The sequence below is a fragment of the Carcharodon carcharias genome, chromosome 4, assembly GCF_017639515.1.
Source record: "Carcharodon carcharias isolate sCarCar2 chromosome 4, sCarCar2.pri, whole genome shotgun sequence".
Classification (NCBI taxonomy): Eukaryota; Metazoa; Chordata; class Chondrichthyes; order Lamniformes; family Lamnidae; genus Carcharodon; species Carcharodon carcharias.
This window is the reverse complement of record NC_054470.1, coordinates 61,815,969-61,841,973: the sequence shown is the minus strand read 5'-3', so window position 1 is coordinate 61,841,973 and position 26,005 is coordinate 61,815,969. Positions and strand designations below refer to the sequence as shown.

At 39.4% G+C, this 26,005-nt stretch overlaps 1 protein-coding gene across 2 annotated transcripts in view; it reads right to left on the bottom strand.

Annotated features, from left to right (window-relative positions):
- The window catches only part of LOC121276988 (nuclear cap-binding protein subunit 1), a 92,919-nt gene that overhangs the window by 8,159 nt on the left and 58,755 nt on the right, over window positions 1–26,005 (bottom strand). For both annotated transcript variants that reach the window (XR_005942773.1, XM_041185781.1), the window contains exons 9-20: window positions 24,951–25,048; window positions 23,480–23,543; window positions 21,488–21,598; window positions 19,692–19,756; window positions 11,162–11,224; window positions 6,325–6,399; window positions 3,540–3,643; window positions 2,650–2,775; window positions 1,756–1,858; window positions 1,014–1,107; window positions 577–680; window positions 368–482 (exon numbers count right to left, since the gene is read on the bottom strand). Coding sequence is in view for 1 of the 2 variants with exons in the window: in XM_041185781.1 (XP_041041715.1) it covers window positions 368–482; window positions 577–680; window positions 1,014–1,107; window positions 1,756–1,858; window positions 2,650–2,775; window positions 3,540–3,643; window positions 6,325–6,399; window positions 11,162–11,224; window positions 19,692–19,756; window positions 21,488–21,598; window positions 23,480–23,543; window positions 24,951–25,048 (1,122 nt within the window). In the remaining variant the exon portion in view is untranslated. The remainder of the gene's footprint in view (window positions 1–367; window positions 483–576; window positions 681–1,013; window positions 1,108–1,755; window positions 1,859–2,649; window positions 2,776–3,539; window positions 3,644–6,324; window positions 6,400–11,161; window positions 11,225–19,691; window positions 19,757–21,487; window positions 21,599–23,479; window positions 23,544–24,950; window positions 25,049–26,005) is intronic.

Below are 26,005 nucleotides of genomic sequence, written 5' to 3'. Positions count from 1 at the left end.
GTGATGCAGGGTGGGAGAAATCTTTATTGTCTTTAAATTGGAAAGGGGAGAAGTACTTTGCTTTGAAAATATTCTCTACAATCTGCCTTATTCTGAGTAACCTTTATTCAGCACTAACTATATCCCAAAGTAAAATACTGCAGATGCTGGAAATCTGAAATAAAAACAGAAAACGCTGGAAATACGCAGCAGATCAGGCAGTAACAGAGTTAACATTTCAGGTTGATTTCTGATTAAAGGCCAGTGATCTGAAATCTTAATCTACTTTCTCTCTCCACAGATGCTGCCAGACCTGCTGGGTATTTCCCAGCATTTTCTGTTTTAATTCTAAGCTATATTCAATGAATTTAACACAAAACAAACTTACTCTTTTGTGCTGCTTATCTAGTTTGTCTTTAGTCTCTTCAAGCTCCTTTTGGACCTTTTGCACATGTTTGTTCATCTTTCGGATGGTGGAGTGAAGAATCTCCCAGACGTACAACCTAAAGTGCCACAGTAAAGTTAGTTTCATGTAGTTGCAAAGACTGGAACACTATTTACTAGAATATTGTGGTGCCAAATGTTCACACATATTACCTAGTGAAATCATGTGCCATTTCTGAAGAGAAGATCCAGTTTGCTACAGCTGCACAATCTACAATCTGTGTTCTGATCATTTTGTCAACCAACATGGCCATCATCTGCAGAATATCAAGAAAAAGTAGGTCTTATGAGACAGGTCAGTAACGTGACATTGGAGAATTAATTCATCGATTTCAACTCCCAGCAAGGAGTTATAACTGAAGGGACTGCGGAGCAGACAATGGCCTCTACCATGTCGCAGTCTGGTTTTAAGCCACAAAATGTGGCTCCCCATTTCAGCAGTGTATTCCATTTTAGGCAAAGAGGTGAAGGAAGTTTAGACCACTGTTGAAAGGGAAGGAGAAATAATGAGAAAGAAAGATATGTTTTGCTCTCAATTTAAACTTCAAACAGATTTGTTATTTGACAGAAGAGAAAGGAACACCCATTACCTGAGGATGACACTTCCAAACATCATACATAACTCTTAGTACATGGAGCTTGCCCTCATCACCTTCAGCCAAAGTCTTAAAAATCTCATGAAACCTATAAAAAAATGTGCAAATAAATGTAGAAAGAAACATCACTGAAATGTAGATTTAAAAATGGAAGGCTTTATAGCATTTTCTAAACTCTGGACAGACACACACTCCCCTCCATTTCATTGCTCTCCTTCATTCTCTTTGTTATCATTTCCCGGAGTGAAAAAGGTGCTATAACTGTCTGGATGACCCTGCCCTGGATACTTTTCTCTTTCTTTGGTGAAGTGACCAATTTGCACTCAATGCCCCTTTGGAGGTAAATTAAGCAACTGACTGTGGAGAATCACAGATGCCAGTCTTATTCTATTTACTGGGAACCACCAGAAATGAGCATCAATACAACAGCTCACGTTTGTGCGCAGCAGCAAATGCTCAAAATTGATCATTAAATAATAAAATTAAACTTAGCATGTTCAATGTTTTAAGTGACCCTAAGAACACCAATTACCCTGTGTACTGGACTCTGCCATCAGATTAGCAGGATGTGAGTTAACTGCAAAGACCAGTGAAGCAGGAGAGCAAAATCCTATACTTTAGTGCATCAGAATCAAGAAATCCCATTATTCATTGAGTTAATCACAGGGTTAGTAAACAAAGTGATGCTTAAACATTTAATTGCGATTTTTTGTTAAAGGAAAAGAAACACACTTACTTTGCCAAAGCACTGAAGGAATGGCTGAAGGACTTGGCAGCTAGGTGAAGTAAAGTCTGGACAAAAACTTCAATCTTCAGGGGATTAAAGCTGAACCCTTCATCTGAAAGAGTGGAGCTCATGCAAGTCAGTCAGTTGATCCCAGCAGCATTCTTCCAGATTAAGGTGACATATTAAACAAGACTGAGAACCATAGGAAGTGATATTAACTGAATGGATGAGCATTATAGAATCATAGAATGATAGGAGGAGGCCATTCAGTCTGTTGTACCTATGTCAGGTCTTTGAAAGAGTTATATAATTAGTTCCAATCAGTGGCTCTTTCCCAGCCCAAGAAATCTTTCCTTTTCATGTATTTATCCACTTACTTTTGAAAATTACTACTGAATCTGCTTCCACCACTTTTCAGGCAGTGCATTTCAGATCATAACAATTCACTGTGTAACAAAAATATTTCCACATGTCACCTCTGGTTCTTTTGCCAATCATCTTAAATCTGTGTCCTCTGGTTGCCGGCCCTTCTGCCACTGGAAACCCTTTCTCCTTATTTACTCTATCAAATCTTCTCTCTACTCAGAAAAATATCTGCTCCCACTACACTGTGGCTCTGACTTGCTCTTGCAGCCACAGTATTTATATGGCTGGTCCAGTTAAGTTTCTGGCCAATGGTTATGTGGTGCTTTATAAAGCATCTTTTGAAAGTCCATATATACATCTACTGCACTACCTTCATCAACCTTTTTATTACTTCAAAGAACTTAATCAGGCTATTAAGTCACACTATTTGCCTTTAACAAATCTGCCCTGGCTGTCCATTATTAATCTATACTTTTAATTTTGTCTTTGTCAATAATTTCTAGTAGTTTTCCCACCAAAATTGAAGTAATTCCTTACCATCATCATCATCCTCTTGGTTAGGATTTGGGAGGTCTTTTAATATGCTCAGGATTTCATCATTACTTGCTTTGCTTTTAATAGCACTGCATACACTGACAGCCACAGCATAGCCAGGTAGAGAACCTAAGTCATTAATGAAAATAATGTTAAGTGAGTTCAAGAATTCATGTCAAATTGTTAAATTTCATTTGGTAACTTTCTGGCTCTATATAGGCACCCTGCATTTGTTTTTATTAAAACACAGTATTGTTTTGCTTGGCCCTGCAAAGTAGAAAATGTTTGACTCGCTGATCCCCATAAATGAGAGAAATCATGAGAGGAAGAGCAGGTCCACAAGCACGTGACAAGAGTGAGAGGCGGGGCACATGTATATGGGATTGATGCATGCAGAAGACAGAATGAGAAAGTGCATCATTCACACAACAGAATGATAGTGCATACAAGTGAACGGACGCACGCGTTTTCAAAGTAGGGCATGTGTAGCTAGCATGAAAGTGAGAAAAAGAGCCAGTGAGATATAAAAACCTTTGAAATGTTGCAGAACACCAACATAAATTGTGTCACATTAGGGTACTTCACTGCACACCAAGCAGCATTGTCAGTGTGTCACTATTTTCATTGAATTTGATATTTAACTCTTCCTTCATCTAAACATGATTTCTCAAGAACTAGATCAAAGTTGAACTGCATCAGTGTTAAAGGTTAATCTTGCAATTTGTGAAGTAAAAGTGCTCATATATTGAAACCTCTGAAGCAGCCTACCTTATTAAGTATAGTTCTTAAGCCAATGCAAATTATACAGGTAAAATGCAATTCTCAATATTTCTGTATGACAGAAGTCATTGAAATCATTAGCTTATAAGTCCAAACAAGCGCTTATTACTTACTATTGCTCTCATCACCGTATTTGTAAATACACAGTGGATTTGCTGGTAACAGGGCTGCAAAGTTCTCAGGTACAATATCCACTATTCTCTGATAATAGGAAAGCCTGTGGACGAGACAGCAGTTCATTTATATATTTGCTAAAGATTCTCATCAACAATTTCAATAAATGCAGAATGCTTACACAAGAAAGTCAAACCAAAATCATTACAGAAAACAGCTTCAGTTGAAATCCAGTAGAGTGTGGAATTTTGCCCCACTGTCTTGGAAGGAAAGAGGAGAGCTATGTTTAGGTCCTATGGAGCAGAATATCCTTCCTTATTCAAAGATCATAGTTAGCGAAAGTTAAAAAAAAGTGCTTCAAGCAGTAGGCTATCACAGGCCAGCTTGAATAAAGTGAATGGACCTTAAAGGGAGACCTGTTCTATTTTATTGTCTCAGATAATTTAAAATGACAAAGAAAACGTCCAAACAACTTATTGGATGCCCTTATTTTCTTAATGAGACACTAGGAACTGTGGAGAAACAAAGGGATTTGGGTGTCCATGTGCACAAATCACAACGCAAAGAAAAACAAAGGACAAGTACAAAATGTACTAAGGAGAAGAATACAAAAAGGAAATGCACAGACCCTTGGTCAGACTCCAGAATTGCATTCAGTTGTGGACACCACACCTCAAAGGTGTACTGACCTTGGAATGGGTACAATACAGAGATGCCAGAATGAATCTGGCTTACAGGATTAAATTACGAGGACAGATTGCATAAACTTGTTTTCTGTAGCAATTAGAATTGATGTAACTGAGGTGTTTTGGATGATCTAGGGATTTGAGAGATTCAATACTTGGAATAAAAAGAAAACCTTCTTTGAAACCTCATTTTTCTTGCTTCTTGTTAGCACATTGACGAGTGCCACTGGCTTGGACCCTTGTGTATGCACTCAGACAGCATTTAGTACAGAATGCTTCCAAAGATTTTTTTGGAGCACAGTAAATTGACCAATGAGAAGAAAGGCACAGGCAGTGGGGGTGGTGGGGGAGGCGCTTTGCTGTTTTGGTACCAGATCTTGTAGTTCTCTCAGTGCTACATAGTGTTCCCTCCATTATTGCCTTCAGCAAGTAAAACAAAAGCTTCATGATGTGCAGTAATGCTTTTACTGTGCTCAACATTGACATAAATTAAGTACTTTCTTCCAGAAACAACCACTGGTTTACAGCAGCTGGAGAAAATTCCTCATATCCTAAACCATCAGACCAACCAGTGTGTCGTGCTAAGAGGCCACCTTTATCCTATAAGTAAAGAAGTAAAGAATTTCCAAGATCCAGACATTACATATGTTCCACTTCAACATGTCAAAGCATCAAACCAAGGGGAAAACAAATAAAGTGGACAAATCTGGGGTTGAAGAATCATCTATTGGCTCAGCATTCATGTCAGATCAGACCTGCTTCAGTTGATTAATAAACCAATTCATTGCGTTAGTTCAAAAAATCCCATGGGATCAAAGTGAATGTACAGGTTTATATGGAACATGTTGGTGGACGGCATGAACTTTGCCATCTTTTCACGAACCATTAAACATTCATATAGCACCTTTATCTTAGAAGGTACCTCAGAGAAAAACGGACAATGAGCAGAACAAAGGTCAGGAGGAATGACTGTACCCATGTTCAAAAGTGAAGAGAGAGAAAGCATGGGACAGGGCTTTGGGGAGGGTGTTCTAGAGTAGGGCTGAGCCAACTCAATGGTTAGACAGGAAAACAGGAGTCCAGGGACAATACTAAAGAGCATATGCTGGGATATAGAAGTGAAGGAGGTTTCAGAGGTCAGGGAGGGATTTGTAAATGAGTAGGTGTTTGAATTCAACACATTGTGGGATGAAACAGTGGTTGGTTGGTTGTAAAAGTGCAATTCAGCACATGATTCTCAAACTATTCACTCAATGAAAGAATAATATGGCTGAAAACAGAACTAATAATGCAAATATCAAGGCAAAAATCTTTTACAATCTCACAGTAATCTATCCACTTCTCCATTAACAACCACACAAGTTACAGTACAAAAATAAAAGTTCAAAATATCAACACCTTACAGAAAACTCAACAGACATCAAGTCATAAGCATCCCAACCACATACAATTTCACCTCAAGAAAATACAAATGGAAAACGCTCATCTCAATCCAAAAATTGTAGCTGATCATATTGTAAATCATTTCAAGTTATTGTCAGGCTTTGCAGGATCTGAACCTTATGTTAAAGATTTCACATGTTGCAACGTACAAGGAATCTGGTTCCGGCAGGACAGACACAACTAAAGCTAAAAAGCTTCCAATATCCATGAGCAGACTACCACAAGAGAAACTTGAAACAGGAAGCCTCAAAATAAAGACCCTCATTATTAATATAACCTTTCCTTAGCTGAATAGGCAACAAAATTTCACATGCAGCAAGCTAAAGTGAATTTTAGAACAAGGGCTTGGTGAAGTAAAGCACCAGCTCACCACTTGTAACTTTTCAGTTTAACAAGAGACTTCAGTTTTGTTCTCCCCAATCCCCACTGTAATACAAGTTACACATGTACATGTGCTCAACATCCTTAAACTGAATTACTTAGTAAACATGCACCAAGCTTTGGGGGAGTTTCAGTATTCCAGATGTTTAATGACTTGTGCCTCCCAATTAAACATCCAGCTCCCCTCATGACAAATTTAGCAGGGTTGATTTTGAAAAATCTAGTGCACAGAATCAGTGAGGTTGATAAAAATCAAAATCAAAAATTTATTTACCTCATACATTTCTCCAACACTTCCCGCAAAAACTTTGGTTTGGCTTGGTCAGGGTCCAGAGCCAAACAATCAGACCTGTTTGTGCATACATGTGTGGATGGACAAAGAGACAAAAGAGAAGATGCGTTATTTATGTACCCCAGAATAAAGTCTAGAAACATGTTTTAGAGCAGGACCAGCCAAACTGTGCCCAAAATCAAGGCAGCCCAAAGCCTCAAGGTTCCAGCTCTTGGAGCTCAAGTCATATTCAAACTTCTCTTTTATTCATTGATTTGCCCTGCTTGAATTTGGCAAGGTTTGGCATGGGTTCACTTTAGCACTTCATGGGTGAATAAATTCTAAAGGAGGGTGCATAGATCTGTTGATACCAACAACTTCAGACATGTGGCAACCAATGGGAGCAACCATTAAAACGTTATGGATTAGATTTTGCAGTCAGCAATGTAGCAACAATCTCTGTGACATGGCTGTCCCCTTTTCCAATGTCGAACTGATCTGGCACCAAGTCAAGGGGACCTCCAGGTGTCTAGCAACAGAGATGTCATCAAGCAAGGTAAACAGCCAATCACATTGAAGTAATCTCACAGACTGCACATCTGGAAGTAAGACCCACTGAATCCCTTTTAATTTTTACATTTTATTGATAGCAAAATAAATGATTGGGACATGCATATAGGATTGGGATAGAAGCTAAATTGTTGTAAACTTTAAAAAATAATAAAAATGTAAAATCTGACATTCAACAAATATAAAATTATTCTTTCAGGCTATTTAACAGTATACTGTTCGGAATTACTGCTGAAGATCCAGTTAAACCACGTTCAACAAAGTGTGAACATTTTCAAGGTTTTTATAGTGAGACTAAGAGCATTACAGTGAAAATTCTTGTTATTTCAATGTGTTTGAACTCGTTTCATTCAGGGGTTGGGGAACCTCAACAGTACATTCTTTGGCGAAGAATTACTGACAGCAACTTTTGGATTTCTTCATTTAACTGCACATGTATGAACTCCAGAAGTAGTCGCTGTCAGTTTCAGAGGAGTAATGATGGTGAATGCTAACAGTTTTGCCATCATTATTGCTGCAAAACATAGGCTTATTTGTCCAGTCCGAGGTTCCACAATATGTGGCTAATGAAGGTAAAAGGTCTGCACCCCCCCTTCCACTCTACTACCTGCCTCTTATTCTCCCACTTGAGCAAGGAAATGATGGCACCAGACCCCTTCATTCACAGCTTAGCGGATCAAAATAGACAGGCTGTACCCACTCACCAAGACACTTATAAGCTATATCTATGTACAGGAATACAACAAGAACCTACACAAGAGCTGTAAGTCTCAACACAATTGATAAAGATCCTTAAGTAAACCGTAACGACTGGAGTGCCACATGGATCAATGCTGGGGTCTCAATTACAAAATGTCCTTGCTTTAAGTTGCCACGGTTTACATTGTTTCACTTTAAGGTCCTGCAGTCTTTACAGCTGGTGTTCCTGATTTTATTGATCATTTTCCATTTAACGTTGTTTTGCATTATTGCACGCCATTTTGCATTGTTGCATGTATTGCTGTGTTGCCTCACATAGGTTTTTTTGGTAAAAAAACTGAAGCAAAGTTCTCAGGAAAGAATATTGAAACAAACAAGTTGTTTTTTTGTAAGGAAGAAGTTGAAAACTGGGCTGCTCATTTCTATCCATTTCTTCACTCAGCAAGCTGATTTTAATTTCAGAGCCCCAGGTGTGTCCCTGCTGTGGAGCTTTACAGTGGGTAAGCCAGAGAGATGTTTGCTACCATACACAGGTAAAATTGCTTTCTTTGTCTCAGGGCTTGTTTGGGTGAAAAATAAAGGGTGCAGTACATAGCCTTCAGGAGGCTGACTTCTCATTAATTTTGGACCGTCCCCCCAAGTTTGGCCCTTGTTCAACTCTGCAGTGGGTGAGGCACAGAGGCCATTTTAAAGACAGTGAGAGAGAGCCCAATCACTCAAAGCCATCGCCACTGATATGCTTTAGGGATGTCCTCAAAGCATCCCTGAAGAGGTCAAATACCTTATCTGACCAAAACGGGGAGAAGATTCATTCGGGAAGGCACCAGACACAGAGACACTTTGTTGGGAACACGCAGAGGCGAAGTCAAGGCAGAAGAGGAAGTGCAAAAACCTCTAAACAACTCAGCCTCCTGACACTCCATGCAACACCTGCCCACATGTGGCAGAGTCTGAAGATTGCACATTGGACTTGTCAGCCATTTCAGAACCCACTGAACCGGAATGGAAGCAAGTCATCTCCAAACGTGAGGGACTGGCTAAAGAGAGAGAAGGGCTGATGAGTGTCATCTAATTTGAATTTATACAGTATTCATTTTACATTTAGTGATTTATTTTATTTTGCAAGTTATCTCAGCTAGGAATGCATGCGTATATGTGGTATAGTATTTCAACTTGTATATTGGTCCTGATTTTCAAGAACGTAGCTATAACTTTAAGTGCAGATGGAGTAGTTTGTAAGAAAATGAAGTCGCCCACTTTGGCAGGAAGAATAGAAAAGTGAAAAAGTATTTAAATGGAGAGAGACTGCAGAATGCTGTGGTACAGAGGGATTTGGGAGTCCTCGTACCTGAATCAGAAAAGGTTAGCATGCAGGTACAGTAAGTAATTAGAAAGGCAATTGGAATGTTAGCTTTCCTTGCAAGGAGGTGGAGAATAAAAGTAGGGAAGCCCTGCTACAACTGTACAGGGCACTGTTGAGACCCAATGAGAGTACTCTGTATGATTTTGGTCTCCTGACTTAAGGAGAGGTATTCTTGGAGTAGAAGCAGTTCAGTAAAGGTACAAAAGGCTCTAAAGAAGGGTCATATGGGCTCGAAATGCTAACTTTGTTTCTCTCTCCACAAGTGCTGTCAGACCTGCTGAGTTTTTCCAGTATTTTCTGTTTTTGTTACAAATGGCTGGTTCCTGGGATGAAAGAGTTGTCTTATGAGCAAATTGGGCCTATACTCATTGGAGTTTAGGAGAATGAAAGGTGATCTTATTGAAACATAAGATTGTGAGGGGGTTTGAAAGGGTAGATGCTGAAAGGATGTTTCTCCTCATGGGGGAGTCTAGAACTAGGAGGCACAGTTTAAAAATAAGGGATCTCCCATTTAAGATGGAGATGAGGAGGATTTTTTTCTCCGAGGGTCATTAGACTTTGGAATTCTCTCCAAAGAGAGAGCAGTGGAGGCACACTACCCAATGATGCAGGAACCCATGTCCTACAGTGCCACAGCACACTACCCAGTGACACAGGAACCTACATCCTACCGTGTCATAGCACTGGGTAGTATGCTGTGGCACTGTAGAACTGGGCATCACTGTTTAAAAATAAGAGGACGCCATTTAAAACAGAGATGAGGTGAATTTTTTTTCACTCAGAGGGTAGTAAGTCTTTGGAATTGTCTTCCTGAAAAGGTGGTGGAAGGAGAGTTTTTGAATATTTTTAAGGCAGAGGTGGATAGTTTCTTGGCTAGCAAGGGGCTGATAGGATATAGGGGTAGGTGGGGGGCAGATTTGAGGTTACTCCCAGATCAGCCATGATCTTATTAAATGGTGGTGCAGGCTCGAGGGGCTGAATGGCCTACTCCTTGTTTGTATGTTCATACTCCCCAATGACATGGGAACCTATTCCCTAGTGTCACAGCACACTACCCAGTGACACAGGAATCCATGTCCTGCAATACCACAGCACAGTATCCAGTGGTGCAGGAACCTACGTCTTACTATGTCAGAGCACAGTATCCAATGATGTAGGAACCTACGTGCAACAGTATCACACACACTATTCAGGGGACTGTCTTTGAGATACAACTCAAGATTTTTCAAAGAAAAAAGAATGGAACTTTTCATAAAATGATGTCTTCCTTTCCCACTGTTACATCCTTTTGCAAAGAAGACAATTTCTAAATTGGTACTCACAAGCAATGTGTAACATTTCAGTTTTCTTTGTATATTCTATTAATATAAGCCATTGGGATGCATAGATATTAAAAGCAATAGTCAACACTTAAGATACACCAGCATCACCCATGCACATACTGCATATTCAGCAATAGCTACTGGTAGAGCTAAACAAAGTTTAACAAGTAGGATTTGCTTTTAAAAGGGACCAATTATCTCATAAATGGGCATTATTCATGGATAAAAAGTGAGCATGTGCAGGTTATTCAAATACAGGATAGATCACAACAAATACAATTCTGTTCTCCTTTGACCCATGCCCATGTGCAATTTCAGCCTATCTGATCAAGAAGTTATCAGGTTTGGGAACCCACATCAATTTTCCCTGATGCTGAGGCACCAAAGCCACTGTCAACCAGCATCAGCCTTAGGAGGTCAGTTAACTCAGCTAGCCTGATGGTGAAAGCCATCAAGAACAGTATAATTTTGAAGAATTACATTTCCTTCTCTTTACTTAGGTTTCACAGGGCCAAATGGATAAACAAGTAATCAGATTTCCAGGTTTCTGCCATGCTCTGGATAGCCAGCAGGTGGAGTGAAGAGCTGGTAGGCAACACTACAATTTACAGCCCTATCTTCCTCCACTCCTACCTTGATCAGTCGGCATGATGCCTCTCCCGGTAGCCCTTGTCTAATTTGACCAAAAATCAGAACAATAAAATCAAACTTAGTACTACCTTGCTGCATCAATTACTCTGACTTTTAACATCAGTGCTGCCCTGTTGCACAAAATTTAAAAAAGGCACCAGGTCCAACATTGTAAATGTGCTCATACAGTTACTGCTAATCAGCTGTCAAATTAAAATTTGTCATACACAATAAACTGTAGAACACCAACACGTACCAATCATCCCAGCTCCATCTGAATTGAAAGTTACTCAAATGATGAGAAAACCAGTTGATAAATCTGAAAAGGAAAATTTGAACCAAAGGTCAGACATTTAACAAAAGTTGGGGTAAAAGGAACAAAGGAGATTCAAGGAGTGAGGGGGGGGGGGGGGGGGGGGAGAGAGAGAGAGAACAAAATGGAGGAGGAGGAGGAAGTATTTTCAGTTTGGAGAATTTCACTTTGCTATCCACTGCTGAGCTGAGCTGCCTGGCTCAGTCTGCCTGTAAAGGCCAGCAATGTGGGTTTGTCTTTGTTCCCTGCAAACTATCTTCAGCTTGCTTTGAAGTGCCACAATGCAACAACCAAGCACATGTAATTGTTTTCCTGTTCTACTGTTGTGGATTAGAGGTCTTGTGGTGCAGTCGGTAGCGTCCCTACCTCTGGGCCCCAGAAGTCCTAGGTTCAAGTCTCATTTCACAACTCTTGGCCATGGCAGGTGTGATTTTAACCTGGCCAAACATGTTGATTATTAGCTTGTAAATCGTTCCAATACACCTGGGTGGCGGGTGGTAAGAGTTTCCTAGTCGGCCATACTACAGAAGGCAACAGCAAACCACTGTAGTACTTTGCCAAGCATAATCAGGGACTAATCTGATGGAAGTCCAGGGTCGCCAATGCCCTTTTAGGGCATGGTGCCTGAAGAAGGATTGCTGTGGAATCCATCCCCACTATTAATGGGCGATTTCAGACATTAGGCTTCGCTACAGCCAGCTCCAACTAGGCACACCCCATCAAAACTGCTTTTGGGGCTAGAGGGTGAAATTTCTTTGATTAATAACAAATTCAACAGCCTGTGTTTTCAAGGTAATAAGCTAGCTTTTCCCAGAGATTCTCTCTCAGTTTACAGCATGGAAAACAACTAGCAATTTGTTGCAAAAGCAAAGGTGATTAGATTAAAAATGTCTCACGAATGAGCTGCCTTTATATGAGAGTCATGTAATAATTTAAAATGTACTATTTTCTAGTAATTTGATTTAATCAAACCATATTCTAATCAATGCACACTTATACCAAAAACAATCTAATTGTCATTTACTCACGTCCCAGGTGTGACAGTGAAATGAGCTGTGGGCAATGCCAGCATTCATGAAGTGGCAGCAGGAAAAAGTTTGTTACAAAATGCTTGAAGCTGCCTTCACCAGTAATATTAAAATACACAGGCTGGCAATTTGCTGCAGTGTTGTTATTGGCAATAATCACCGTAAGACTACCGTCCCAGAGTGGTAGCATTGGCAATTTAAGCAGCTTTGAAAAAATGCTAGCCCACATGAAAAAATACTAGCCCACAGCCAACTGTTTCCTCTGGCAATTGCTCAAAAGCAGTCTGCTTGCTCTTTCACAGAGAAAAAAAAGTATAAGTCAATCAATTTGTGTAGGTTTCCCATTTCCCTTCAGTTTTGTAAATCTTTATTCCTTTACCTGAGATGAGCTTTTTTATTTTGTAATTAATTCTCATCACTTATTTCACATTGAAGGTATAATTCTAATTTAATTCATATTTGTTTATAAGCGAGATGGCATGAAAGGACACCAGTGCTAAAACAAGGGCCACTCATTATTTGCAAATCTAAAATTGATTGGGTTAAGGATTAGAATAATTATGTTAGAACATTATTTTATAGCTTGATGTTATACTGCATAATCCATCTGAAGGCTGTATTGGTTTGAAAGACAATCTACAAATGTTATAAGAAACTTGTCTGGATATTGCTTATTGTAAATGCCAAAAACTAAAACGTAGTGGCAGAGTGAAACCAGTTACATTTGGATAGTTGCTAGATCAGTTTTTCAGCAAGGTTGGATTTAAGACAGTGATACTTTTCCATTTTAAGGGTAAATTTGTACAATGTTTCGTTTGCCTCATTTTTACACTGAATAATCCAGCATCAGCCAGCACACAAATAAATTGAGGAAAGTAATCAAATTAAATTAACTAAATAACATAAGTAACAATGGCAGGACGGGTGTTATATTGCAGCTGTGGAACGTGGGCGCTTTTGGATGCCAAGGCAATCCAGGACGAACACATCTGCAGGAAGTGTAAGCAGCTAGAAGAATTCCAGATCAGGATTATTGATCTAGAAGCCAAACTACAGACACTGCGCAACATAAGCGAGAGGGAGAAATACCTGGATGCTTTGTGCCAGAAGACGGTCACACTTCTTAGAATAGGGTTGTCTGTTTTGGTCAGCGTTGAGGGACCAGAGGATGTGACCGAGAGTGAGGCAGGTAAAGGGACCGAACAGACAGTAGTGGAGGAACTTCAAACTTTGCATTTGTCAAACAAGTACAAGGTGCTTGCTACCCTGTGTGGACAAAACATCCGCAGGTGGATGAGCAGACTGGCCATGACACCATGGTACAGGAAGCCATTCAAGCTGGGGGAGCAAAAAGGAATGTAGCGGTAGTAGGGAACAGTATAGTGAGGGGGATTGACATTGTTCTCTGCAGCAAAGAGCAAGAGTCCAGATGGCTGTGTTGCCTGCCAAGTGCCAGGGTTCAGTGACATTTTCTCAGGGCTGGAGAGGAACTGGCAGTGGAAGGGGGAGGATCCAGTTGTTGTGATGCAAGTAGGTACCAACAACATAGGCAGGACAAGGAAAGAGACTCTGCATAGTCAGTATGAAGAGCCAGGTGCCAAATTATGAAATAGAACCTCAAAAGTAATATTGTCTGGATTATTACCTGAGCTGTGTGCAAATTGGCATAGGGCAAATCAGATTAGGGAAATGAATGTGTGGCTCAAATACTGGTGCAGGAGAAATGGGTTCTGGTTTGTGGGAACTGAAATCAGTACTGGGGAAAGTGGGAGTATACTGCTGGGACAGTCTACACCTGAACCATGCTGAGACCAGTGTTCCAGCGAGCTGCATAACTAGGGAAGTAGAGATGACTTTAAACTAAACAAGGGTGGGGGGTGGGTGAGGGGTCAAGGTCGATTAGATGTAGCAAATCAAGGGGTAGAGTCAAGGCAGAAGACCAAAATAGTAATATGGGAAATAAGGGTCAGAGAATGGCAGGAAGGGACAGAAAGAAAAAAGCTAAGGACTCACCAACAGTTAAGACTAGATACTACAAAGATAACAAAAAGACAAAACTAAAGGCTCTGTATCTGAATGCGCACAGCATTCATAACGAAGTAAGTTAATTGATAGTGCACATTGAAGTAAATAAATATGATCTGCTAGCCATTATGGAGAAGTAGCTGCAGCTTGACAAGGATTAGATCATGAATATTGAGGCATATATGACATTCAAGAAGAATAGGAAGCTAGGTAAAGGCAGACGGGTAGCACTTTTAATCAAGGATGGCACTGGTGCATTAGATAGAGATGACCTTAGTTCAGGAGATCAGGATACAGAATCGGTTTGGGTGGAGATGAAGAATAACAGGGGAAAGAAGTCACTAGTAGGAGTGGTGTACAGGACCCCTAACAGTAACCACAATGTAGGACTACGTAAACAGGAAGAAATATTGGATGCTTGTGATAAAGGGACAGCACTAATCATGGGTGATTTTAATCTACGTATAAACTGGAAAAATCAGATTGTCAATAGTAAACTGGATGAGGAGTTCATACAATGCTTTCGAGATAGTTTCTTAGAGCAGCATCTTCTAGAACTAACCAGAGAGCAGTTTATATTAGACTTGGTATTGTGTGGTGTGACAGGATTAATTAATGACCTCAAAATAAAGGCACTCCTGGGTAGCAATGACCACAATATGATTGAATTTTACTTCCAATTTGAAAGGGAGAAGAATGGGTCTAAGACCAGTATTTTAAACTTAAATAAGGGCAACTATGTGGGTATAAAAGCTGAGCTAGCTGAAGTGAACTGGGATAATAGGTTACAGGATAGATCAATAGAGAAGCAGTGGCAAACATTTAAGGGGATAGTTCTGAATAGTCAGAATAAGTATATTCCTTCTATAAAGAAAAATTCTAAGGGGAGGACCCATCATCCATGGTTAACTAAAGAAGTTAAGGAAAAAACATATAACTGCACAAAGATGAGTGGCAGGTCAGATGATTGGTCAGAATATTAAGAATGGCAGCGAATGCTGGTTAATCAGGAGAATAACATTACAGCATGAAAGGAAGCTAGCTAGAAATGTAAAAACAGATAGCAAAAGTTTCCACAAGGCATCTAAAAAGGAAAAGAGTATGTAAAATTTTGGTGCCATGGCCATGAGTGTCAGTCCTCTAAAGAGAGAGAATGGGGAGTTAATAGTAGATAAGAATGAAATGGCAGATGATATGAACAAATATTTTGCCTCTGTATTCACTATAGAGGAAACAAAAAACATTCCAGTAATAGGGGTAAATCAGGAGGTGGAATGGAAAGAGGAACTTGGTGAAATTATAATCACTAGAGACATGGTACTGAGCAAACTGATGGAGCTGTGGGCTGACAAGTCTCCAGGTCCTGATGGACTTCATCCTAGGGTCTTAGAAGAGGTGGCTAATGAGCTAGTTGATGCACTGGTGTTAATTTTCCAAAATTAGCTACATTATGGAAAGGTTCCATCAGACTGGAAAGTAGCAAATATAACCCCTCTATTCAAGACGACAGGGAGGCAGGAAACTATAGGCCAGTTAGCTTCACGTCTGTTGTGGGGGAGGTGTTAGAGTCAATAATTAAGGAGGTTATAACTGGGCACTTAGAAAAACTCAAGGTAATCAGGAAGCATCAACATGGTTTCGTGAAAGGAAAATCATGTTTAACCAATTTACTGGAGTTCTCTGAAGGAGTAACACACGCTGTGGATAAAGGGGGGCCTATAGACGCACTGTACTTGGATTTTTAGAAGGGATTTGACAAGGTGCCACATCAAAGGTTATTGTGGAAAATAAAATCTTGTATTGTATGTAGGGGGTAATTAGCATGGATAGAAAATTGGCTGGCGGGCAGAAAACAGTGAGTATGCATAAATGGGTCTTTTTCTGATTGGCAGGATGTGACTAGTGGAGCCCCCACATGAATCTCTGCTGGGGCCTCAACTTTTTACAATTCATATCAAAGATTTAGATGAGGAAAGCGAAGGCATGGTAGCTAATTTTGCAGATGACACAAAGTCCACTAGTCACAAAGTCCACTAATCACATCAAACTCTCGGTTTTCTGCCAACCAGCCAATTTTCTATCCATGCTAATTATCCCCTACATGCACCACAAGCTCTTATTTTCCGCAATAACCTTTGATGTGGCACCTTATCAAATACCTTCTAGAAATACAAGTACACAAAGATAGGTAGGAAAGTATGTTGTGAAGAGCACATAAGGAGGTTGCAGATGGATAGAGATAGGTTGAGTGGATGAGCAAAATCTGACAGATGGAATATAATGTGGGAAAATGTGAAGTTGTTCACTTTGGCAGGAAGAATAAAAAAGTAGAGTATTACTTAAAGAGAGAATGGCTGCAGAATTCCGAAGTGCAGAGGGGTCTAGTTCTAGTACATGAGTCATAAAAAGTTAGTATGCAGGTACAGCAAGTAATTAAGGCGGCTAATGGAATTGAACATAATATTAAAGATTTTATGCTTCAGTTTTTCAGGGCATTGATGAGACCATGTCTCAAATAGTGTGCGCAGTTTTGGTCTCCTTATTTAAGGAAGGGTGTAAATGCATTGGAGGTGGTTCAGAGGAGGTTTACTAGATTGATACCTGGAATGAGCAGGCTGTCTTGAGGAAAGGTTAGATAAATTGGGCTTGTTTCCACAGGAGTTTATGAGGGGTGACTTGATTTAAGTATGTAAGATCCTGAATGGTTTTGACAAGGTGGACCTGGCAAGGATGTTTCCTCTTGTGGACGAGTCCAGATCTTGGGGGGGCGGGGGGGCACATTTTTAAAATTAGGGCAGAGATGAGGAGAATTTTTTTCTCTGAGGGTTGTGCGACTTTAGAACTCTCTGCCCCAGAAGGTAGAGGAGGCAGGGTCATTAAATATTTTTAAGGTGGAGGTAGACTGATTCCCTTGCATAATAAGAATCTAAGGTTATCGGGGGTAGATGGGAATGTAGAATTCTAAACACAAACAGATCAGCCATGATCTTACTGAATGGCAGGGCAGGCTCAAGGGGCCGAATGGCCTACTTCTGCTACTATTTCATAAGATATGGTGTGGTTTTACTCAAGCTCTACCATGAACTCAGGTAAAGGAGGACATGATGAGACTGTCAGTTTCTTCATCAATTTATTGCATATAAATTTGTTTCTTCAATTTACTGGCAGCTGATAAAAGAGCCTTGTTTCACATTTTATTTCTAAATGAATGAGCAATAGAAAACAGATTTAATCATGGCTTTCAAAAGGGAATTGCAAAATTATCTATTTAGAAAACATTTGCAGGGCTAAGGGTAAAAAGGGGAAATATTGGGAATTAGTCTAGTGGAAGATATACCAAGTTACTAAGGCACTTGGGACACCATTTTATTTATGATTTATATTAACAGGGCCATGGGTAACGCCCATCATTTGTCCTCTCCCTGTGATAGTGAATGGAGCTTTATACATCACTCATCGTTCAATACATTTCATTTTACATATAGCTACACGATTTACAGATTTACTTTAAAATTTACTAATCCACAAAACTGAAATTATAGCATGAGTGATTTAAGCCTCCCCACTTTAATCACTGCTGCAACTTGGCCCATTACAGAGCAGTCCTGATGGGCTCAGTGTCAGAAAAGTGATATTCTATTGCTCATTCATTTAGAAATAAAAATTTAAATGAGGCTTTTATCAGCTGAGAGTGAATTACAGAAACAAATGTAAATGCAATAAATTGATATTGCAAGGAAGCTGGCAGCCTCATTGTTTCCTCCTTTATGTGAGTTAACAATAGGTAGAGCCTGGGGAAAACCATACCATACCCCTAATTTATTTGTGAGCTGGCTGATGCTGGATTATTTTATGTAAAAATTGGCCAAATGAAACATTTGCACAAATTTACCCTTAAAATGGAAAAATATTACTACATTAAATCCAACCTTGCTGAAAAACTGACTGAGCAGATATCCAAAATGTCCCATTACCTTTTAGTTTTTGGCAGTTACAAGCAGCAATATCCAGACAAGTTTCTTGTAGCATCTGTAGATTGTCTTTCAAACCGATACAGTCTTCAGGTGGATTATGCAGTATAATGTTAAGCTGTAAAATAATGGTCTAATCCTCAATCAATTTTAGATTTGTGACGAACAAGCCCTTGTTTTAGCACCGGTGTCCTTTCAAACCATCTCGATTATAAACAGATATGAATGAAATTAAAATTATACCTTCAATGTAACGTAAACAATAAGAATTAATTACAAAATAAAAACATCACCTCAGGTAAAGGAATAGAGATTTAGAAAAAAAAAAGGGAAATGGGAAACCTACACAAATTGATTAACTTTTACTTTATATCTCTTATAAAACAGCAAGCTAACTGCTTTGAGCTACTGGGTTAAAGTGAGATGTATGTTAACTCAGGAGTATTTTCCCAGAGAATAGCAGACCTCTGGAACAGGCCGCTGGCTCATGCGTTGAATGCCAATTTGTGAGAGCTGCTTCTGGTTGTGATGGGCATCACGTCTTAAAAATAATAGGTACTTTAGTGAATTCAGAGCCAGAGTGATCTCCTAGGCTTCTGATCAGCTGAATGGGTTAAATTGACTTTTTTTTTAACCTAGTTGTTCTTCTCTCCCAGGAGATGACATGGTTTTGGGTACACTGGAGAGTGTATATATTGCCATTGGCAAGTTATTAATTGTGTGGGACAGGGTAGGTGGACCAGAGGGTATTTATTTGCCTGTCATTGTTCATATGCCCATCTGCCCAGTTTTCTTTGACCTCCTGAAGGTGGTAAATCCAGCTATGGTTCCACTAATGCTGGCAGGCCTTGCAAAAGTGGGTATTCTTTACATGTAAACCCAATAGTTAAGTACCAACAGGCTATTTAATTCAAGGTCTCAAGGCTGATACCCAACTATGATGCTAGCAACTGATGTGCACGCACATGCATCTTCCATTGGGGCCAGAGGCCAAGCCTGGTTACAGGAAATTAAACTAACTTTCTCCTCGTTAATCCAGAAATATTTGAGGCTAATTACAGTGAACACATTAAACCTACTGATTAAGAACAGTCAACCTAGCACAGAATAGACCATTAAAACTAGGACATTCCTTGTACGTGTTGTACACAGTACCACACCACACAGTGGACATTTATCAATGAGACATCAGAAATATCCCTAACCGGTTGTCTTAGAACATATAAACATAGGAACAAACAATTAAACCTCTTTTTAAATGATTGCGATAAGAGAGTTAAATACATTTTTCCTTTAATTAGTTTTGACAGTTTTTTAGTTATAGAACTGTTACGAACAACGACTTGTTAATCTTGATGTGGACATTTTTTATACAAAAATCGTACAATTTACAAGATTAATTACCTAAAACTGCTTTTACAAACAAAATAGAACTGATTAAGAAGTTACCTGTCTATGCAAATTGTATTCATAGTATCGATTCGCATATATAACATCTCCGTGGCTTGTGCAAGCTGAGGTTTACCAGTTAAGTAAAACTTGAAACATGTTTATCAGAAAATTACAGTTACGAAGGACAATTACAAAGGGTATTTTTTTATGCGACAAGTGGTTAGGATCTGGAATGTACTGCTTGACAAGTGTGGTGGAGGCAGATTCAATTGTGACTTTCAAAAGGGAATTGGATAAGTATTTGAACAGGAAACATTTGCAGGGCTAAGGGGAAATGGTTAGGAGTGGGACTAGTTGATTTATTCTTGCAGAAAGCCAGCATGGACATAGCAGGCTGATTCTAACCAATTTGTGAAGAGAAAAGATTAAGATTACTCTTAGTAACTATTATCTGGCGAGTCAATAATTTCACTTTGAAATCGGGGTTTATATGCATTCTGTAACATTCAGTTCATCATACTACATAACTTTAGGGAAACATCTAATGCTCAAATTTCCAACGCTCCTGTGCAGCATTGCTAAAATGGTCTTCTACATTTTATAACTAAAGTTGCTGATTACAATCCTGATATGCATTTTGAACGATTTTAAACTTAACTAAAGGTGAAATATTTCTAATTAGTATATATCAATATTGCACATTAAGCATAAACCACCTCATGACACACAACAAGCTTTTTCTGTTAGGATCTAAACCACAGAGATTATTTTGACATCCATTTTAATCCCTATGTGTTGAGTCAGTTTCTCTTGGTTGGGACAGTACCAGGGATGCACTTGTCCTCCTGGGATATGAGGAGGAAATTGGACATGGACCCCAGAGTCTGACTGGCAACCAGGGACCTTCGCACCCATACAATAGAGGTTACAAGTGATGCCCCCATGGTTGAACAACCCATCAAAATGAACACTCATGGCTCACAGGGAAGGTCCTGAAGGGTGACAAGTGCTCAGAGAACCACATCCTAATAATGGGGGGTGGAGAATTACTGAAAAGGAAAAGAAATAAAACATTGATTTAAAAAAATACATTTCTTATTTAAGATTTATTAATATCCATGGTTCTGATGGATCAAACTGAAACTTCAAATCTACTTCTCACTCCACAAACGATGCCTGAACTGCTGAGTGTTTCCAGTATGTTTTGTTTTTATTACTGTTCCCATTATTGTGGCAATCCAACATTTAATGAGACCTTTAATAAGGAGGGATAGTCCAATAGAGCTTCATTTGTATTACAACTTATCATGCTTCAGAGTCACCTCAAAGTGTTTCACAGACCATGATTTCAAGCTCAAGCAGTTCAAACTGCCAAAGCCAAGAGCAGTGGAAAGGTAGCAAGAAATCTTAACTCAAAGCATTTCTTCGCTTTTGGATCAAGAGAACAAGTTTCAACCTCAAAGCTTATGTGACTTAGAGAGTATATACTTGAATGATGCACACACTTAGCAAAGACATCAGAACTAAGGTATTGCAGCAATATCTGGCATAAACTCTTTCCTGCAAGCCAATGTGCAGGTAATTCTGAAGTGTAAATTTGAGTTTCTCTAAATAGTCACTTAGCAGTGCACTCACCTGTGCTATCATTATGGCTCCTGAAGCAAGATTGGAAATGGTGGGTCTTCATGTGATGGGAAAACAATGATGAAAATAATCCATACAACTTTTGTACATGATTATACAGACAGGAGGAGCACCTGATATTGAAAGTAATCTCTCCTCACACTTACTCCTGAACTGGTAAGCATTGAGCCAATGGTTCTTTCAAACAACTAACATTGCCAAAAGGATACCACTTGTGGTAAAGAGCCAGGCTGCAGCTTGCAGAGTTCGATCAATAGCGTTGTATACATGACCTCAATGTGAGGGGGTAAGGGCAACTGGAAAAGGTCTCCGAAGACAACCTACAAAACAATCATTAGCATTATTGAAAAAGCACTTGTATTTCTGTTCAATTCCAGTAAATTACATGTGCAACTGTATAGATGTGTTTATAGAATCACAATTATCTTGCAGTCTTAGTAGCTCCATTCTCTTAGCAAAAGCATCAACAGCAAAGCTGTCAAAATGTCAGTTTCTTTTTGTAATGTGTATATGTACACTGAGACACTTTTAACACTTAAAATTGTACCACATTAGCCAATGGGACCGAGGTTTTCTAACAAGAATGTACCACTGAAATGGTAAATAGCATGATGCTAAAGAAGCTACTAAGGGGATGTTTCCATACAATCTAACATTATTAGAACATGTTCTCATTACAGAATCATAGAATGAATAGGACAGTAGGAGAAACTTCTTAGAACACAGAAACAAGAGGTGCGATTTGAAATTAATGTTCAAAATCATCAAGGGTTATGGTCAATTAAATACAGAAAAACTGTATCCTGTGACACAAGGGTTAGTAACCAGAGGGCACACATTTAAGGTGATTGGGCAAGAGAACCAGGGGTGACACGGCTCATCGTGCCAGTGTTGGCTCTTTACTAGAGTTATCCAACTAGGCCCACTTCCTTGTTCTCTCTCTATATATAAATGCTGCAATTTTTTTTCATTTAAGTGTTTAGTCAATTCCCTTTGAAAGTTACTACTGAATCCCCTTCTAGCACCTTTTCGGGTAGTGCATTCCAGGTCACAATACCTCACTGCAAAAAGAAAGTTTTTCCTCAATTCACCCCTGGTTCTTTTGCCAATCACCTTAAATGTGTGTCTTCTGGTTACTGACCCTTCTGTCACAGGACACAGTTTTTCCTTAATTATTTGACCATAACCCTTGATGATTTTGAAAATCACTTTCAATTCGCCTCTCTAGCTTCTCTGTTCTAAGGAGAATACCAGTTTCGCCAACCACTCCACAAAACTGAAGTCTTACATCTTTGGTATCATTCCGGTAAATCTCTTCTGCATCCTTTCTAAGGTCATACTTGTAACATCCTTCCTAAAGTGCAGTGCCCAGATTTGAAAATAATACTCCAGCAGAGGCAGAGCCAATGTTTTATAAAGATTTAGCACAGCCTCCTTGCTTTTGTGCTCTGTTCCTCCACTAATAAAGCCAAGAATCTATCTGCTTTTTTAAAAACAGCCTTCTCTATCTGTCCTGCCACCTTCAAAGATTTATGTGCCTACTTCAGCTCTCTGTTGCAAATTGTACCGCTTAAAGTTTGTATTGCTCTCCTCATTCTTCCTACCAAGATACATCACTTCACACTTCTGAATTATATTTCTTTTGTCATATGACTGCCCATTTCACCAGTCTCCTTGAAGTCCGTTGCTATCCTTCTCATTAATATCTACATTTCCCAGCTGTGTCATTTGCAAACTTTGATGTCCTGTATGTGCAAGTCCAGTTCATTAATTTATGTCATAAAGAGCAGTGGCCCCAACACCAACCATTGGAAAACACCATAGCATATTTCCCTTCAATTTGAGAAACAACAGTTTACCACTACTCGCTTCTTTCTGTCCTTTAACCAATTTTGTGCCCCGCCTGCCATTGTCCCTTCAATCCCATGGGCTTTTCTTCCAGCAAAGACTTAGCATACATTCAGCATGTCTGAGGCTTTATTCAGCATCAGAACACTGGAAAGGTTTCTTTCTAACATCTGGCTTAATTTGAACAGCTCACACAATCTTTAATTCAGTAAAGTGAATTTTTAAAATAGAAAATAGGCAATATTTGTTTTTTTAACTTCACTTTTATCTACTGTCTAATTTTCTATACTAGAGAATCAAACCTCCAGTAAGATAAATTGTGAGTTACCAACTTCCATTAAAAAGGAACACACCTCCACTATATGGTAATTCAGAGGAATCTTGTTTTTTCCAGGATAGCTAAGCAGCTGTGCAGCACTGTCAGAGAGAAGAAAAATCAGCCAAGGCAATTTAAGGCAAAACAATAAAAATATAAATTACAAATGTCAGACAGTGCTACATTGAGAACCTCAACTATGAAGTTGCAATATGTCAGTGACCCAGAAAATGAAAAATTTACATTCTTTCACAGATCAAATTTAACAATTCACTTATTCATCTAGTCTGCAATTTCAACACCAAGATCAGTCACTAAACATTAAAGAATGATCTTAAGATAAAGCAACATCGTCAACAGCAACTTAAATTGACTGAACTCCCAGCTTAAAGTTAGCAGACAAACCCACAAAGCATTTTTGAATTTCTGCTTTTTCTTCCCATTTCGTCAGCAGCTTCAGCAATAACACCCCCCCATCATAAGGTCAGATATTAATTGGTAATTGCAAAGTGTTCAGTACCATTTGCGATTCCTCAGGTTCTGAAGCAGTTCATGTCCATATGCAGCAAGGCCTGAACAACATTCAGGCTTGGGCTGATAAATGGCAAGTAATATTCGTGCCACACAAGTGTCAGACGATAACCATCTCCAACAAGGGTGAATCAAATCATCTCCCCATGACATTCAATGGCATTATCATTACTGAATTTCCCCACCATCAATATTCTGAGGGTTACCATTGGCCGGAAACTGATTTGGACCAGCCATATAAATACTGTGGCTACAAGCACAAGTCAGAGGCTGGGGATTCTGTGGCTAGTAACTCACCTCCTGACTCCCCAAATCCTGACCACCATCTCCAAGGCACACGCCAGGAATGTGATGGAATACTTCTCACTTACCTGGATGAGTGCAGCTCCAATTACACTCAAGAAGCTCCACACTATCCAGGACAACGCAGCTCACTTGATTAATGCCCCAGCTACCACCTTAAACATTCACTCTCTCTACCACCGGCACACAGTGGCAGCAGTGTGTACCATCTACAAGATGCATTGTAGCTACTTGCCAAGGCTCCTTTAACAGCAACTTCCAAACCTACGACCTCTACCCACTAGAAGGGCAACAGATGCATGGGGGAGCACTACCACCTGCAGGTTCCCCTCCAAGCCACAGGCCATCCTGACTTGGAACTATTTTGCCATTCATTTACTGTGGCTGGGTCAAATTCTCCTGCTAACAGCACTGTAGGTGTACCTACACCAGATGGCTCAACACCACCTTCTTGATGGCAATTAGTGTGGGCAACAAATTTTGGCCTTGCCAGAGACCTGCATATCCCATTAAGAAATTAAAAAGAACTAGCCATTTCCAGCATTTCTAATTTTTACTATATTTATGGTATTTTATATACATACATATGCTTACACAAAACTTAAATTTAATTGTATAATACTCCTCCAAAACAAGAAAATGTTCCTGTAATACTGAAATAATGCAGACATTACCATGTCTTTCTTTCCCTCCAATGAGATTTGATGATGCAGTGCAGATTCTCCTCAATTACAAATCTCTCAACAGAGTGGCTACCAGGCATTACTGGACCCTAAAGGAAGAGACAATAGTATAAGTGTCAAATTTATCCTAATGTTCAGCGTCTATGTAATCAAAAGAAATAAAAACAACCAACTGTCCATAAAATACAGTAACTGAAACTGTAACTAGATGAGGCAATTGATGTCCAATAAAACTGCAATCCCATGACCTGAACAACTACTACAGATAGAAAATATCTTGCACCCCCAACGCATTTCAGTTTATCTACATAGACTACAAAACAAATGTGTTACAATAATAGAAACAACGCAATGCCAGAAATGATCATCAAATAATGACATTTTAAGCGTACAAATCTAGTATAGTAAAAAAAATTAGGAAGTTAAGAGAGTAACTTAAAGAACAATTTTGAGTAAATGAAGTCAGGGAGAATATAACACCAACAGTGTTGCAATTTATGCCTGGACTCAGACAATATGCCTGGGCACAAGCGACAGTTGTGCTTTAAATGTAAGCAGAGTGACATTGAGCAAATTGATAAATTGAATAGTAATCAGTACAGATATTAGCAGAGTCGAACAAGGACATATGCAGCAGTGATAAAATATCCCAACCAATGATCACATATCTGTCAGAAAACTCTGCTGTCAGTAACCCAAGGCACACCAAGTTCCTCTTGGTAATTGCTCGCTGAATTACATGGCTCCCAGTCGACCAAAGCCTCAAGTTAAAATTCTTATCCTTGTGTTCAAATACCAACACCATCATTGCACCCTTCCCCCAACCCCCTGCCAAAATTTTTAACATCCTCCAGGCCTACACCCCTCTCAAGGACTCTTGCATTCTCAGCTCTGGCCTCTTGCACATGTCCTATCCTCTTTGCTCCACGATTGGTGTCCAAGCCTTCAGTTGTCTATTGGCCTTGAGCTCTAAAAGTTCTCTCCTTTCCATCTCTCTCTCCTTCTTAAAATCGGTAACTTTTTTTTGCCAAGCATTTACTCAAACC